At 42.6% G+C, this 17,827-nt stretch overlaps 1 protein-coding gene across 2 annotated transcripts; it reads right to left on the bottom strand.

Annotated features, from left to right (window-relative positions):
• Nucleotides 1–7,201: 7,201 nt before the first annotated feature.
• On the bottom strand, nt 7,202–16,713 carry LOC101943762 (keratin, type I cytoskeletal 13). Of its 2 annotated transcripts, none has more exons than XM_024100776.2 (8): nt 15,733–16,713; nt 13,177–13,259; nt 12,223–12,379; nt 11,330–11,491; nt 10,051–10,176; nt 9,586–9,812; nt 8,273–8,733; nt 7,202–7,535 (listed from the first exon to the last, which is right to left on the bottom strand). In XM_024100776.2, the coding sequence occupies exons 1-8, from the start codon at nt 16,381–16,383 to the stop codon at nt 7,510–7,512; spliced, it is 1,893 nt and encodes a 630-aa protein (XP_023956544.1). In that variant the 5' UTR covers nt 16,384–16,713; the 3' UTR covers nt 7,202–7,509. The 2 variants fall into 2 exon arrangements, with proteins under 2 accessions (XP_023956544.1, XP_023956545.1); XM_024100777.2 differs by having other exon boundaries at nt 8,465–8,733; nt 15,733–16,447.
• Between the last annotated feature and the right edge of the window lie 1,114 nt (nt 16,714–17,827).

Raw genomic sequence — 17,827 nt, 5'->3', positions numbered from 1 at the left:
AGGATCAGGAACTAGAGGGCATGTTCTCTGGGAGGTTAAGGGCACATATTCATGGGGAAAAAAGGTCACAGGGTTTGTGAAAGACTGTTGTATCTCCAGGATACAGAACAAGGAGCCAGTAGAAACTTCATAGTCTTTTAATGGTAGCTATTACGAAGTTATAAAGTATGTTACTTTCATGAGGCTGTCCCTTTCTCTAGTCATATACGTGAATGATGGTCCCTCCGCCTGTGAAGAGTTTGTGTTGTAAATTCTATCACATTTTCTGTGCTTGCCACTAGAGGATGCCACATGAGCATACTATGTGATTGGCTATGCTAAAGAAGACATCTACCAGCAGAAAAAAGGAGATACCCAAGTACATAGAACTACGTTAAGCCAGGAAAAAACATATTGAAACAAACCTCCCCCTCCCTCCCAGTGCCTCCTGCATGCCACGGAACAGCTGAACGGGGGGCTTGGGTGTTCGCAACAAATTTTAAACAAAATGAGGGTCCTCGGGTGGCTAAAGTTTGAGTACTGCTGCTCTAGAACTTTCTCACTAATTGTAATGTTATGTATCCAGTTGAAAAGAAAGAGCAAATCCCATCTATAAGTCTAATTAAATGTCTTTTAGGGTTCCTAGAAAGGAAAGAAATGTTTTTTCATATTTTAATCTCCAACTTTCACTTGACTGGCCCTCCCCTGACCCTTTCTCAGCTTTTCAGACCTGGAGTCTTCCCAGCTTCAGATCCCATCTTTGATTCTAATTAAATGGGTTTTAGTGTTCAGAGGACGTGTAACCCATTGCCTGAGTGTGTATTAAAGGTTTCCCTCTGTGCCCCATCCACAGAATACATCTAGGGAGGTAGTGGAATCTCCATCCTTAGAGGTTTTTAAGGCCTGGCTTGACAAAGCCCTGGCTGGGATGATTTAGTTGGGGTTGGTCCTGCTTTGAACAGGGGGTTGGACTAGATGACCTCCTATGATTCTATGATGATATGAGGTGTTACAGTCCTCAGCTAGGGAGCTTTAGCTCAAGCTATAGCACCTCGTTGTGCTTTTAAGTCTGGAGGTCCCCAGTATAATCCTGAGTGTGTTGGCCAGATGGCAGCTGTCACCCAAGGAAGCGTGTGTGTGTATAGATATGGAAGAAGCGGGTAGCATGATAGGCTGGGAAGTGTCCCATCTGAACTGTTCTGTTAGCATCAGCAGTGCTATACAACTGTTTTCTCTTTGCCTAGGTGTGCAGCAAATGCACTGGGTGCACTAATGGGTCTGGACATTAAAGGCCTGGGATCAGCTCCCACAGCGACTTTCACCTTCCTAACTCCAGGCCCCCAGTCTGCAATTCTCCCCAAGCCACCTGTCTCTTTCTCCTCCAGTTCTCCTCATCATTTCTCTTCTGTCATTTAGCCCTGTCCTCTCTGGGCTTTCTTGCTTCATAAAACTTTTCTCTTCCTTCCCTGCTGGGAATTGTTTGCATTTTGGTTTTAATGATTAATGAATATAGAAGAGTTGGAGATTTGGCTTTATTATTATTCATTATTTATATAGCAGCTAAGGTTGGCTTGGTGTTTCATAAACAATGGGAATACAAGATCCCTGCATCAAAGAATTTATATAAAAGAACAGACAAACTGGGGGCAAGTGATGTATCAAAAAGCAATGTGATTGAACAGTAAGTCATGCCTGACCAACCTGATTGCCTTTTATGATGAGATAACTGGCTCTGTGGATATGGGGAAAGCAGTGGACGTGATATATCTTGACTTTAGCAAAGCTTTTGATACAGTCTCCCACAGTATTCTTGCCAGCAAGTTAAAAAAGTATGGATTGGATTAATGGACTATAAGGTGGATAGAAAGCTGGCTAGATTGTCGGGCTCAACGGGTAGTGATCAACGGCTCGATGTCTAGTTGGCAGCCAGTATCAAGCGGAGAGCCCCAGGGGTCAGTCCTGGGGCCGGTTTTGTTCAACATCTTTATTAATGATCTGGATGATGGCGTGGACTGCACCCTCAACAAGTTCGCAGATGACACTAAACTGGGGGGAGAAGTAGATACGCTGGAGGGTAAGGATAGGGTCCAGAGTGACCGAGACAAATTGGAGCATTGGATCCACTTAAGGGATACTGTGGAAAGGAGGAAGTTTTGGGGACTGAAACAATAAATTCAGAAAAAGGGATCTGTGCATTTCACAGGAGGTGTACAAGAGCTGGACCTTTCTTGAAGCTTTGAAATGTTTGGTTAATTTCCTGATTCCCCCTCCCCACTTTTGTGTTAGCTCTGCACTTCCTGAAACTCTCAGGAAGTGGAAATAACAAAATACTGCAAGAAAAGTTCTTCCCATTGTATTGCTCAGCTGATAGAAGGAAGTACAATACAATAGAATTTTCTCATGAGATTTACATCTCCGTGCTGCAGAACAAGCTGGATATGATGAGGTTGGGATCAACTTTTTGGTGCTTATCTGAACCACATCTCCAAATCCTTTGAGGTGTGCTCATTACAATATGAATAATCCCGTTTCAATGCAGATATTGTGGCTGCACAATCCAGTGCACTAGCTTCCCACGCAGAGAGTTTCTATTGTTGCTAAAATAACTATGTCACTTTAAACAGACAACTGCACTGGTATTTTACTTAGGGTTACCATATTTCCACAAACAAAAAAGAGGACACTGGGGGGGGGGGGAAGCCCCGCCCTAGCCCCGCCCCATCCACTCCCTCCCACTTCCCACCCCCTGACTGCTCCCCTCAGAACCCCAACCCCCCCTGCTTCTTGTCCCCTGACTGTCCCCTGCTGAGAACCCCCTACCCTAACTGCCCCCCCCCCAGGACCCTACCTGTTCCCTGACTGCCCTGACCCTTATCCACTTGCATGGGTGGCAGGGTTGTAGAAATTTTGGTGGTGCCCAGAACCCCCCACCCCACCTGCCTAAGGCTCTGGGAGGGGGTTTGGGTGGGGGGAGGAGGTCTGGGGTGCAGGTCCTGGGCTGGGGATTAGGGTGCAGGAGGGGTGCAGGTTCTGGGATAGAGTTTGGGTGCTGGGTGCAGGCTCCGGGCTGGGGCAGGGGGTGGGTGTGCAGGAGGGGGTGAGGGGTGCAGGCTCTGGGATGGAGTTTGGGGGTGAGAGGCGGTGCAAAGGGAGGGGGTGCAGGCTTTAGGAGGAAGTTTGAGGGCAGGAGGGGGTGTGTGGGAAGAGGGAGGGGGATTGGGAGGGAGTTTGGGGATAGGAGGGGATGCAGGGGTGAGGGCTGTGGGTCTGGGGATGAGGGGTTCATGATGCAGGAGGGGGCTCAGGGATGGAGCAGAGGATTAGGGTGTGTGGGGATGAAGGCTGGGGGGTTTGGGGTGTTGGAGAGGCTCAGGGCTAGGGTGGAAGGGCAGGGTAAGGGCAGCCTGTCTTCCCATTAGTGGATGGGGGCACTAGGACCCAGGGGCAGCAGACAGCAGTTGTCTGCATGTACTGCCGAGCCAGCAGGCAGACAGGAATGGGGGACCCACCGAGGGGGGGATGCACGGAGGGGGGGTGGCAGGTGGAGGCTGGGGACCCATCCAACACTCCCCCGCTCCCTAACTGCGCACCCCCACTCCCCTTACCATTCTGGCTCCACGTGGGTCTGTTTGTGTGTTACAGAGGACTACAGAGAGAGGGAGGGGGGAGCAGGGGAGGGCTCTGGCTGCTGGAGGCCAATGGGAGTGGGTCAATCGGCCTAGCCGCCCAATCAGCAGCCACACTCTGCATGGAAGGGAGGGAGGGAGGCGAGGGAGAAAAAAACCCCGGACATTTTAACCTTGTTACCAATTCCTCCCGGACGGCTATTTAGAGACGCAAAAGCCGGACATGTCCGGGGAAATACGGACGGATGGTAACCCTAATTTTACTTTATGCCCTGACTTCTCTACAGCGTATATATACACAAGATCTTGCTGTCCTTCCTGCAGCAGCTCCCAGTATCGACAGATCTGTTCTAGTTGGGCCTTAATGCCAAGGAGCGTTTTGTACTCTCGGTTTTGAATCTCCATGTCACATCACAAACAGGCCAGTTCCTCCTCTACAGAGTCAGTCAGGGCCTGGAGGTGTTGCACTGCATGCTACAATGAGATTCCATTTCTGCCAAGAAGTTTTCCAGAGTGCCTTTCTGAGAATGCAAAAAGAAAATGCAGAATTTTAGGAATGATGCAAATTTAATCCCTTTTCCTTCAAGAAATTAGGATTTTCTAGTACAAAGTAATGCAAACTCTTTGCTAACCTCATTACACCGATACTTCCAAAAGAAGTGCAAGCCATGGCGCCTTCTTCTCAATCTCTATATCTGTGTGTCATACAGCGTGGGAGTGCAGATCCTATCGGCATCAGGTACCATGCTGAGCTGGGCCTGCAGTTCAGTCTCCAGGACCTGTATGTCATGTCTCAGTTGAGTGACCTGTTTGTTACTTAGCATCTCCTGACCACTTGAAGTGACTGAGGATTCACGTCTTCAATCTGAAAAATACAAACACAAATGGGGTTGGTGGGTTAACTGTTGATGAATATGGTGACTAATGAGGATCAAAGTAACTAAAAGGTCTAATAATATTGGTTTGAAAGTAGTTGTCCAGGGGCTGTGTTTTCAGAGTACAGTGCAAGGTTCATCTTTTCATCCAAGTCTCTGCCAGCTAGTTCTAACTATTCCCTTCTTTATTTAGTTCATTCTTGACATTCAATAGTTTATTCCAGGGATCAGCAACCTTTGGCACACAGCCCATCAGGGAAATCCACTGGCGGGCCAGGACAGTTTGTTTACCTGCAGCGTCCGCAGGTTCGGCCGATGGCAGCTCCCACTGGCCGCAGTTCGCCGTCCCAGGCCAATGGGGGCTGCGGGAAGTGGCGTGGGCCCAGGGATGTCCTGGCTTCGGCACAAAAGGTTAATCCGGTCCTGCTTTCTGGTGGTAAAGGATTCTCTACTTCGTTATCAAATTACAAATACTGTGTAAATGGTTTTCACAAATGTGTATAAATAAGCTTTTCTGTCTGCTTTCACATGTACACTAGCTAATAGAGACAGTGGAAATGTTACCATCAATGTTAACATCTCAGAAGGAAATTTACAAAGCCCCTAGAATAAGGTCTATAAAATAACAAGCCAGAATATTATCCTTCCCTGAGTACTCAATCAATACTGACATTTCAGGGAAGAAACTGATAGTCAGCTGTGTTAAAAAAGACATTCTCTCCATGTTCTAATATAGGAAGAGAAATTGGGATGCGCTGTGTAACTTTTACCTCTTCCTCTGATGTGTCCAGCACTGGGTACTGTCAGACACAGGATACTGGACAAAACACATAACTGCTTTCTTCCAACATGAGAATTATTTTTTTCTCAAGAGAGACTGTTTCTTGGTTTCTATATTACAGAACTATCCTCTTTTCTGAGAAGGGGATTCGCATGCAGCCATCTCTGTGTGTCTGAGGGACCAAGACCCGTGCTTTGGAATTTGCCATATTTACAATAAAACTGGCTTCCCTTGACTTCCCCCATTCTCTCCCTGTAGCTATCAATTTTGAGTTTGTTTAACAGTATTTTCTCTTCGGGTCCCATAGTTTTATTGAGTCATGCAGGATCCCAGGGGGATACAACCTCAGATTCAAAAAGATTTTCTTTAGGGAAGAAACAGAAAATAATAATGAGAAGGAAGCCCCCCATATGCCCTGCAAAAGATCCCAGTTCTTATTGGCTCTATATAGATCCATCCTGTTCTGCAGCAGGTTAATTGGGTGGTGATAATTACTAATTAGGTAACAAATTCATTTCATGGGGCTTTTTTCACTTTTAAAATCTACAGTTATGGTATTTCTGTTTGTATTTGGCTAAATCATTTGGGATTATGAATGATTTTTCTTGTCTTCTTCCTTTTTCTTTTAAATTGAATGTTTCTATACAAAATGATCACTAGATTCCACATTTTCAAGTTTACACTGTACAGTTTTATTCATTCAAGATCCCACAAAACCAAAACTGGATCAGTGCTTAAATCTCACAATGTCTGGGCTGTATCATTACTCGGATCTCATTGAGTCATGACTGGTTGGTGTTAGTTGTGAATGTTTAGAGCCACTATCCAGGGTGGTCAGTAGGGGCAAATAGTAAGGAAGTAAGAGTCTGTGTAAGTCAGTCTTGTATTCACCCCGACCATCATGCTGTCCTGGGTCACTGTTATCTCTGCAGACTGGACCAGCACTAATTTCTCACAGTCTTGATTCACTTGGTTGAGTGCTCTTATGGAGTCTGGTCTAGATTGGCACTAAGAACATAAGAACGGCCATACTGGGTCAAACCAATGGTCTATCAAGTCTAGTAGCCTGTCTTCCGACAGCAGCCTGTGCCAGATAGTTCAGAGGGAATGAACAGAACAGGGCAATTGTTGAGTAGGGTGACCAGATATCCCGATTTTATAGGGACACTCCTGATTTTGGGGTCTTTTTCATATATAGGCTCCTATTACCCCCCACCCCCGTCCCAATTTTTCACATTTGCTGTCTGGTCACTCTATTGTTGAGTAATCCAATATTGAGTCATCTATTCCCAGCTTCTGGCAGTTAGAGTTTTAGGAACACCCAGAGCTAATAGCCATTGATGGACTGATCCTGCATGAACTTACCTAATTCTTTTTTGAACCCAGTTATGCTTTTGGTCTTCACAATAACCCCTGGCAACAAGTTCTGCAGTTTGACTGTGCATGTGAAGAAGTGCTTCCATATGTTTGTTTTAAACCTCCATGAATTTATTCAATTCTTTTTTGAACCCAGTTATATTTTTGGCCTTCACAGCATCCCCTGGTAGTGAATTCCACAAGGAGACTCTGCCTTGTGTGAAGCAGTACTTCCTTATGCTTGTTTATTTATTATTTGCTGAGTGCCACAAGAGTAGTTGGTACATTACTAAAAGATGAAGACATGGTCTCAGCCCCAAGGAGTTTACAATCTACACTGAACAGTCAGAAAAATACCAGTGTGAAATGCGCTGGATAATCTGGGATTGAAGTACATGACCACTAAGAGATGCAGATGTATTTTCTCTCAATTTAATTCTTTTTCTTTAAGTATAGCACCATCAACTACTGCAATGTACAACTGACCCATTCCTATATACTCTGTGTGAGGATGGGTTGGTATTTGCATCTGAATTGGATACCAACAAAAAGTGTGTTAAAGGAAAATACTTCCCAGACACAGGTTTCTGATTGCATCAGGCAGAAATAAAGTTTTATTAGAGACACTTTTCACTGGAAGGCAGATTACCAACCTTGGTACAGATTGTCAGAACATTACAGAATGGAATTACAGAATGGAAAAAGCGGGTAGCAATAGGCAGGAAAGTGGCCCATCTGAACAGCTCTGATGGACCCCTATGGATAGATGGCAGCAGCACTGAATAACTATTAGGAGCATTTCTCCTTGCTCTTTGTTTAGGCATGCAGGAAATGTGGTGAGTTCACTCTAACTTTGTCTGGTCTTTGGCTGGAGGATCATCGACATGACTGGTTAATCGAAGGATTTTCTTGAGTGTGCTGTTGAGAGAGAGAGGGAAGCATTACTTTGTTTAGTGGGGGTGGGGGGGGAATCTCTTTGCACTACTGTTTAACACACAGAAAACAGGCTGGGGACAAATGCTAGGATGGCTGTAAGTACTCTAGAGCTTTATTACAAATTTTTATTTTTGATGGTTCTGCAGAAAGTAAATGAGATGAAGAAAATCAGCTGTGGTTGTAATTAAAGACTTGGAGAATTGTGTTAGGTTTGAAATAAAATATTGCAATCATCTAACCAGATATAGATGAAAAGGGTGTTTTTGGCCAACAGTGCCATCAGGAACAATGTGGAGTCGAAGAACACTCCCAAATTGCAAACTTCCTCTGTAGCGGGGGCAGAAACTTCCCCTCTGTACTTTTGAGATCCCACCCCAACCAACTAATATCATTATTGCCATGTCCAAACTGAACCTCACCCAGCTCACTCTCACTGGGGCTCTGTGACACCCAGATAATGGAAAAGAAAGAGTATTTGGGCCTGATTAAAAATGAGGTACAGAGCAGTTCAGTGTACCAGTTGCATATCAATGATACTGCAATCCAATTCACCTCAGTCTCCCCAACAGCCTCACGTACACTTTGAAGAAAAAAGAGACTTAATAAAACGTTGCAGAGCCCCACCCAAGGAATCATTTGAGCCAAATGAGCAATTAGCCCACTGTTTGAATTAGAGTGGAAAGAACAAGGAAACAATTATCCTTAAAACAAGTTCTTACCATAGATTTCACCAGACTTGGATGGTTGAGAAGATGAGTGGCCATGGGAAGATGAATAGGAGTGGGAAGAACTACTACTACCTCCTGAAATTCTCTCCCCTCCAGTTACACCACATGTTCTTCCTCCTGTTCCATCCCCTGAGCAAATTTCACCTCCTCTTACTGTGCCACCTCCACCATAATGGACATTACCTTCTCTTATTTCTGTTCTGCCTCCTGATCCTCCACCTCCAGTGATACTTCCTCCTCTTTCGCTTCCTCTTCCCGTGCTACCTGTGTAAGTAATGCTACTTCCTCCAGTTCTGTCTCCAGATCCTCCACCTCCAGTGATACTTCCTCCTCTTACTCCTCCTATGCTACCTCCATAAGTAATGCTACTTCCTCCAGTTCTGACTCCTGATCCTCCACCTCCAATGACTCTTCCTCCTCCTGAAGAATAGCCACCTCCTTCTCGTGTAATACTGTAAAAGGAAAAGAGAAAAGTGAATTAAACAACAAATCATTTCACAAAAGGAGACCCACACACTGAAGATGCATGGAAGCCTGACCAGCACTCTTCTTCCTGTCCATTACCCAGCACCCTCAACCCCCAGGGCCAGTGCAGATCATCAAGAAAATGACACTCAAATCCATCCCCCCACCAACCTCGAGTCCACAGGTTGAATTTTCCCATGGCCCTGCTCAGAGATTTTTTGCCAGATTCGGTTCTGCTGCCCCACCAGTTCTGAAAGCCTACTGTGTCACTGGGATCCAAAGTTGAAATGCATAAAGCTAACTAATTTTTGCTTGTTTCATGATATGGGTTAAGACCAATCAGAATTAAGGACAGGCCAGCTGCTTCAGGTAAAATAAAAAATAACCTGAATTTTCACCAGAACTTCAAACTAAAATTCTTTTCTATTTTCACTGCTGCCTCTGTACTTCCTAGCTTTTTCTAGAATCAAAAATAACAAAAGAATGGAAAAAAGGCTCTTTTCATGGTATTTCCTGCCCAGCCCAAAGTAGTACAGCAGAAGAACAATTTTTAAATTATAATTTTACTCATAAGTTTTCTATTCCAATTCTAAAATTCAAGAATGCCATGAGTTTTGGAGCACCTTATGGTTTATGAAACAAATCTCCAAATATTTTGAGGATCACTCAGTGGCATGAAATTAGGCCCCTTTCCTTGCAGGTTTTGTGACTGCAGAATCTGTTGTACCAGTTCTTCACCCTGCATGATTCTCTTTGCTCCTAAGTACTATAATTCACACTCAGGAATTACCTGCTTTGAGGTTTCATGTAATGCCCTGATATCTCTATAGTTCACATACCTAATTTCTTGATTTCCTTCGTCAAGTAGATGCCGGTACTGAGCGATCTCCTGTTCCAGCTGGTTCTTGATGCCAAGGAGCAGTCTGTACTCTTGATTCTGATTATCTATTTCACATCGGATACTTGCCAGTTCTTCTTCCACAGAGACAATAATGGTCTGGATCTGATTCAGCTGTATGTTGTAGCGACCTTCTGTGTCAGCCAAGGAGGACTGCAAAGACTGTATCTGAGAATTGAACGGGAAGAACAGGGTCTGTAGGAACGTGGCAAATTTAACCTATTTTGATGCAGGAAACTGGGATTCTCCAAGGCAAAAAGAACAAGGCAAATCCTTCACAGCAACAGATGTACTAGCCATCTCACCCTTTACTAATGCAGCACTAGCTATGGCTGGTCTCTCGTCAGGCCTGTAATCCATATGTCCTTTTCATTTGTGAGATACAGAAGCAAATGCTGTTACATACCGTGCTGAGGAGGGACTGCAGCTCGATTTCCACGTTCTGATATTCACGTCTCAGCTCTGTGACCTGTTTGGTGCTTGACTCTATGTCCCGACCACTCGAGTGGACTTCGTGATTAACTTCTGAAATCTGAAAAATGCAAATACACAATCAAGACGTTTTTGCTTTAATTATAGGGTGAATATGGTGAATTTATCATCATGAAAGCATCTACAAAAATAAGTAAATCTGGCTAGAGGCTGAATGAGTTGGTGAGGTTCTGTGGCCTGCAATGTGCAGGAGGTCAGACTGGTTGATCATAATGGTCCCTTCTGACCTTAAAGTCTATGAGTCTGAAGAGTCTAAGAGTAATGTAAACTGGGCTGTGTAAACTTTCTACACACAGTTCTGCAGTGCCAGTGCACCCCAGGCCTGGTTTGAATTCCCCTTGCTATTTAATACAGGGATTCCACATATCTACTAGTTCACCTCAGGGAAATGTGGTCTAGATAAAATTACTAAATGGTGGATGCACAACTGATTGAAAGACCGTACTTAGAGAGTAGCTATCAATGGTTCGCTGTTAAATTTGAAGGGTGTATGTAGTAGGTTCTTCAGGGGTCAATCCTGGATCCAGTGCTATTCAATGTTTTCATTAGTGACTTGGATAATGGAGTGGAGAGAGTACTTATAAAATCTGCAGTACTTATAAAACCTGACCTCTGAGGAAAGGTTAACAAAAACTGGGCATACTTTATCTTAAGAAAAGGAGTCTTGAGGGAGGACCTGTTATCAGTCTTCAAATATGTTAAGCGCTGCGGTAAAAAATGATCAATTGTTCTCCCTGTCCACTGAAAGTAGGACAAGAAGTAATTGGCTTAATTTTCAGCAAGGGAAATTTAGGTTAGATGTCAGGAAAAACTTTCTAACTATAAGGGCAGTTAAGCTCTGGAATAGGCTTCCAAGGGAAGTTGTAGAATTCCCATAATTGAAGGTTTTTAAAAACAGGTTGGACAAATACCTGTCAGGGATGGTCTAGGTTCACTTAGTCCTGCCATAGGTGCGGGGGTCTGGACCTGACTTCTCAAGGTCCCTTCCAGCCCCACATTTCTATGATTCTATGAATTCTAGCTCGCAGCAAACCCTTTCGCTCCAATTCTGAACTTCTCATGCTAAACTGTCAGCATAATTTAAAGATGATCTGCATTAAGTAACATGTGAACAATTGTCCTACCACTATTATACTTGTGTGTGCTAACAAAGTATGTCAAGTCTTTTTATAGTTATAGCTACTGCAACTTACCTTGGTTTCATACCATTTTTCCACCTCTTTACGGTTGTTCTCAATGATATGCTCATATTCTCTTCTCAAGTCATTTAGTATTTCCGTCAGATCGTAGCCTGGAGTAGCATTGACCTCCACATTAACATCACCACTGGTCTGTGGTTGCAGTCCTTTAAGTTCCTGCAATGAAAACCCAGGCCCCCCAAAAACAAAGACCTCATTCTGAGCTCATATTTTAGCAAAGAAGGTTTGGAAGACAACCCTCCCACTGCCAACACAACCCTTTCTCATGTGGCCAGATTCTGACATTCACCCCTTATGTCTCACAAGACCCTCCTCTGTCATATGCCAGGAGAGGAGAAGGATCCACACCTTTGACTCCCTAGTTAAACTACACAATGGCCAACACTGTTTTACTCTGTGAAAGGGCCAGTTTTGTATGCTCAGCCCCAACTCTGCCTCCTGTGGGGTGTTTGATTTCCAGTGTGTTGTGGACCTTGCATGCTGAGTGTTCATTATGGTAGTCAGTTTATGCATCACACTTCTTCCATGAAAAATATTTTCACAAGAAGCTTAAATATTTCCTTGTGGCTTTTACATACATGAAATCTATTGTTTTCTTCCATGGCTTCACCAATGAATTGAATTTGGGGAATGAAAACGGCTCATTTCCCTAATCTAGTTTGGTCTAACGTTCAAAGTAGACTTCACCTAGCCATCCCTCTCCTGAACAAGAAGTGTACCTGGTTAAGTCAGTGAGAGCGGTGGGCAATCAGCAGCTCTGAAAATCAGGCCCAGGATGTCTCAAGTTGGACACTCAAAATCAGTGGGCAAAATTTGGTGACTAGTAGCCAAGGAAACTCTTTGAATATTGAATTTTCATTCATTATTATTTTAAGGGGGGATTTTACCTCCTCGTGGTTCTTCTTGAGAGAAATCAGTTCCTCCTTCAGGGATTCAAACTCTAATTCCAGGTCAGACCTGGTTAGGGTCAGTTGGTCCAACAGGGGGCGTAAGCCATTAATATCACCCTCCACATTCTGGCGGAGACCCAATTCAGTCTCATATCTAAACCACGGAAAAGAAAGTCAGTAACAGCGGTGCCAGAGGGATACTAGGTTAGTATTCTTAGCACTATCAGGTTTGTTTATGAACAGGTCCTCATCACCTCGTTGCCTTTTTCTACCTTATTTTAATCTCTTTGCTTATTCCTGATTCTCTTTGCATTTATATTGACTTTACACTGTTTTAATCCCATTGGCTGCAATGGAGCTACTCCTGATTAACACCGGTGAAGGTGAGTGCAGCACTTCCTGACCATCTGACCTATTAGTTCAGTGTCCTGGACTGGATTTTTAGTACAATCAAGCACTCTTTCCTCAGTCTTTTCCATGTTCCCACTCACTGTAGGCATTGTACAGATATCACCTACCAGCGTCTCCTTTTTTCAGTGAGGAATCATCAATTTTTTGTTCAATTACTGTGTAAAACTAAGGGTCAGATCCTCAGTGGTTAAAAATAAGCAAAACCCCATTGTTGTCAATGGCGCTACACTGATTTATACCAGCTGAGGATCTGATCCTAAATTCGTAATACCTAAGAAACACAAGAAAAGTTGTGGGTGACAACGAACTGAAATCCTTGGAATGCCCCTGTTCAAAAGCATTTCTAGAGAAAAATGATAATGTAAATCTTAAAAAGCCAGTGGTTCCTGGAGTACTTCTCTTTCCAATAACTGTTCTGTCATCTAGTTTGAAGTAAATACTGTAACCCCCTATATGAATTGCTTTGGATAGTGGATTCATGGAACTGATGTGAAGAGGTGGAAATGACTGGGTCAGGCAGGAAGGAAGAGAGATACTCACTTCAGTTTAAAGTCTTCAATAGTCATCCTAGTGTTATCAATATTCAGAATGACCTTGTTAACCTCCACAGATGAATTAACAATCTGAAAAAGAGGTGACAGATGACATTCAGCCCTGCAGTCTCTTTTGTCTGACACAGAGAAAAAGGGAGCAAACAAGTGCAGTGTCATATATAAACAGTGTGGGAGAAACCAAAGATCTGAGAAACAAGTGTCTGTTGCTTCTTTTTCACCTACAAGGCAAATGCAATGGTGCTCTTCCTATGAAAATCTGTCTTGGCAGATGTATATATTAATGAGGCATTCACTACACTAATGATTTGCATGTCTTTTAAAACATGTAAAACCTTGTTTAAGAGAATAATTAAACAAACATCCCATATCCTGCAAAATAACAGTGCAAAAAAACATTATTACCATTGCATGTAACAACAGGTGCATTCAAATAAAGGATACTGGAATGTTCATACATCTGGGAGGTCTAACTTCGGTTCTGGGTAAAGATTAGAAACTAGGCTCATCTTGTGGCCCATCCTACACACCCACACTGGGCCATAATGCACACACCCTGTGCTGGCTATTCGCATTGCAGATAGCAGGACAAGATGGGGAAGCAACCTTTGCAGAGTCACTCCACCATCTCCCATGCAAGTGAGTGAGGTGTGGGCAGGTAGAGAAACTGGGAATGAGTGGAACAATGGTCAAGCCCCTATAATGTGCTGGATATCAGTTAGTATATGACTCCTGTCTAGACTTAGAGTTCTCTTCCTTTTATTGAAAAGATCCACAACACTTTAATTCATTGAAGTGATGTCAAAAGCATGTAATTTTATGTTTGTTTTTTTTACCACCGAAAATGGCATTGGAGGGATAAAATAGCATTTACAAGTTTACATTTGGAAAATTTTTGCTTTTTGTCATCTAAACTGTGAAGATCATGTATGAAAGATTAAGTATGAATTACAGTAATATATTTAGTAATATATACATATGTAGTTATATATATATAGTTATATTATAATATATACATAGGTATATAGATATAGATAGGACTATTCCGTATGTTGTCAAATATGATTTAATGTTTGTGGTATGAGTTAATTATTTACCTTCAAAGTTGGTTATTCAGTCCTGTACCTTAGATTGGAATCAGTTATTTATACATTTCTTCAGAATAAACTTTGAAAGCAATTTTTTTCCAAATGCCTGGTTAGAGCTAATTAGATCACTGAAATATTTATTATTTTATTTTAGGAAAAAGTCTTTTCATTCTTCAGTAGAGAAGCTTGATAATTGTTGTTACACCAGACTAACTGCTTTGTCCTTTACTCATTATATTTAAGAGTATTTTATTAAAACATCCTAGTTCCAATTTCACTTATAAGGAATATTTTTCATTAACTCAGATTAGTAAAATTTTCCCCATAAACCATGACTAAAACCTATTTGTCTTTTTAAAAACGTCGTTCTGTTAAGGAAAGGGTCCATTATAAATGGATTACAAGAGTATTGATGCCCTCACAAAAGAGTTTTTTATAATCAATTGTCTTCCGTTGTGTCTGCAAAATGTATTGCAAGTGGCACAGGTAGTGATGCCTATAGTTAAGGTTGCCTGATGCTTTCCTGTACAAGTTGCTTATAGCTCTACCAAATGTTAAGAGAATTTTTCCATGCCCGGTGTCTGCTTCAGGTTGTTTTATTTTTTATCTCCCGCCCAGGGGCGTGAGCAGGAATTGAAATGTGAATACTTTGGGAGGGAAATGAAAGGTTTGCATGACACCCCATTTCTTGGGACGCCTCTGGTGTCCCCACCCAGCAGCACTCTCCGTGTCCCTGCAGCCTGGGCAGAGAGGGTTGGAAGCAGCATGACAACTGGCTGCAGGGTCCTCCCTCCACCGATACAGCTGCAGCCTGCTGTTGGGAGTCCCAGCAATGCTGTCTGCTTTACAGGTGAGGCAGGGGCAACACGTGGCAGTCGTCCTACTGCTTCCTCCCACTCTGGGCTGCAGGAACACACCGCACGGAGATTGGGGGGTGCCCCTGCTTGCCCCTCGGCTTGTGCATGCCAGAGTCCCGCCCTCTTTTTAAAATATATGATTTTAGCAGAAACAGTTCAGCTATTTCTCTAGGCAAGGTTAGGTAAAATACAATATTTTGTCTATGTAAAAAAAAAAAAGCTCTTACTAACATTTTGTTGAGTTTTAGCACCTCCATCTTTTGGTCTAGAGACTCAGAATTTGGCAGGAGGGTGTGCCCTGGCATAAAGGACACGCCTTTTGCTGACTCTATAAAATCAGCCCCAAATTGGCCAAGTTATGAGCCTGTGAAAATCGGAGATTGCACATGCTCAATAAATACTTGTTAGAGTTTAGTAAAGTATCCGAAGATTCCATCTATACAGGTAACCGTAATGCTATCATGTCCTAATTTTGGATTGCTTGTATGTAATCTCATACTACATGAAATATTTTATCTGCTGTCTGCCTAAGTAGCTGTGCATAGTCTCAAAGAGAAGCCTTTATAATTAATAGAACTTGTCTGAAAAATAATAGTTTACCTGGTTGTTAAGTTGTTCAATTTCTTCATAATAGCGACTGTAGTCCTTTAATGTAGCAATTGGACCTTTCCTCAGATACCATTCCTTGATTAAATTCTCAAGATTAGCATTTTCTTCTTCCAAAGCTCGCACCTTATTCAGGTAAGAAGCCAAGCGGTCATTAAGGTTCTGCATGGTTATCTTTTCGTTGCTGGAGAGGATACCAGTATCATCGCCACCAAAGCCACCAGCTCCACCAAAGCCACCAACTCCACCAAAGCCACCTCCACCAAAGCCACCTCCAAAACCGCCATCAAATCCCCCGAAGCCACCACAACTTGATCCAAAGCCCCCTCCAAAACTACCACCACTTATTCCCCCTCCATAACTACCACCGCCTATTACCCCTCCACAACTGCCACCACTTATTCCTCCTCCATAACCACCACAGCTTATTCTCCCTCCGTAATCACATCTGGAACCTCCTCCACCATAACTTCTACCAGAAAAGCTTCCGCCACTGGTTATCCTTCTAGTGGAGCTTGAAGAATGCCCACCACCACCTCCACTAGAGCTACGTCCTCCACCACCACCTCCACTAGAGATACGTCCTCCACCGCCACCTCCAACAACTGAAGAAGAGGTAATCGTAGTCTTAGTGCTACGACTCATAGTGATAGTAGTTAAGCGTCCAACCCAAAGCCCAAGTTTAGTTGCACAGCCTGATAAAGACTCAGACTGTAAATTTTTGATGTCCTCCGATTTCTATTTATACCTTACACACTGGGTGTCACCATTAGGGTGTTTCCTCTTCCCAGGGCATTTGGCAACCATATTGTTGATGCCAAGAAAAGTTTGCCAAAGGGATTTTTTCAATATCAAGACAATCAAGCACACATTGCTGATTTTTTTCAGTCTGTCTTTGAGAAAAAAAATGTAATTTCAGTGGGATGGCTGTATTAATGTGGATCTCTGTGTTAGATCAGTGCAGTGCTTTGCCTCACTCATCTCATTTGCACCTCTTTCATCATAGCAAAAAGGTTTCTGTAATACAATAAACTGCAAAAGGCAACTACTGGATAGTGTCTCTCTGGCATAATTGGTCAATAAAGTTCTTTTCCAAATTCCATTTCCCTGTATGAAATAGAGAAAATTAATCCTAAAGCCCTCAGATTTATGTTGGGTATTTATTTATTCTTCCATTTTGTTTGCTCGGATTGTTGTAGTTAACTACTGTTATAGAATGTTACTGTTCTCTTTTGTATTTTCATATTCTGTATATTTCCATTTTCATTCTACATATCAGAAGTCTGTTCCAAACAATGCATCAGTATTAATATTTTTAAATCATCAACTTTTCTTTATGAAGAAAATTATACTACAGCCCTCAAAATATTACAGAGAAAGAATAATTACAGTTTATTTGCAGTAAAAAGCTCTTCAGCATATACCTCTTTAACTAGTCTTGTCTAGGAGAGGCATATTCAATATGAAATCATAATAAAATCAATTGTACTATAATGTTGTTATAAAAAAAGTTGCAGTGCAGTGAAAAGCTGTATTAAGCTGAAGAGTTTTCATAAACCATAGTGCTGAAAGGTCTTAGTGTGGTAGAAAGTGTCAATTCCATCTATTGCTAGAGTGTTACGTATTCTCATAGTAAAGAGATCTTAGAGGGTCTGAAATAGTATCCAGGGAAAATGTTGGAAGTCCCATAACTTGAATCAATTAAAATTATACTGGACAAAGCACTAGAGAAGATACTTTATGGAAGAATCTTGCTCTGATCCTAAAGGGGTAAGGACCACATGGCCTATAGGTCTTTTCTATCTTAAATTTCTAAGTTCTGTGCTAAAGTAAAAAGAACAGGAGTTCTTGTGGCACTAACAAATTTATTTGCGCATAAGTCAAATAAAGGAGGAGGGGAAAGGATGAGCATAAGTCAAATCGCATTCGTGGGCTACAGCCCACTTTATCAAAAGGTGTGGGTAGCTTCAAAAATTCTGCCAAGCATGCTTGTTGTAGCAGTCTGTGGAGAGGCAGTACCCCCAAACAATCCTAATATTTTCACTGAGTGTTTGGACACCAGCACTGTTTCTGAAAAAGCTAAAAGAGT

Source organism: Chrysemys picta, chromosome 24 (genome assembly GCF_011386835.1).
Source record: "Chrysemys picta bellii isolate R12L10 chromosome 24, ASM1138683v2, whole genome shotgun sequence".
Classification (NCBI taxonomy): domain Eukaryota; kingdom Metazoa; phylum Chordata; order Testudines; family Emydidae; genus Chrysemys; species Chrysemys picta.
The sequence above is the reverse complement of the archived record's forward strand: the minus strand, read 5'-3'. Positions and strand labels throughout refer to the sequence as shown.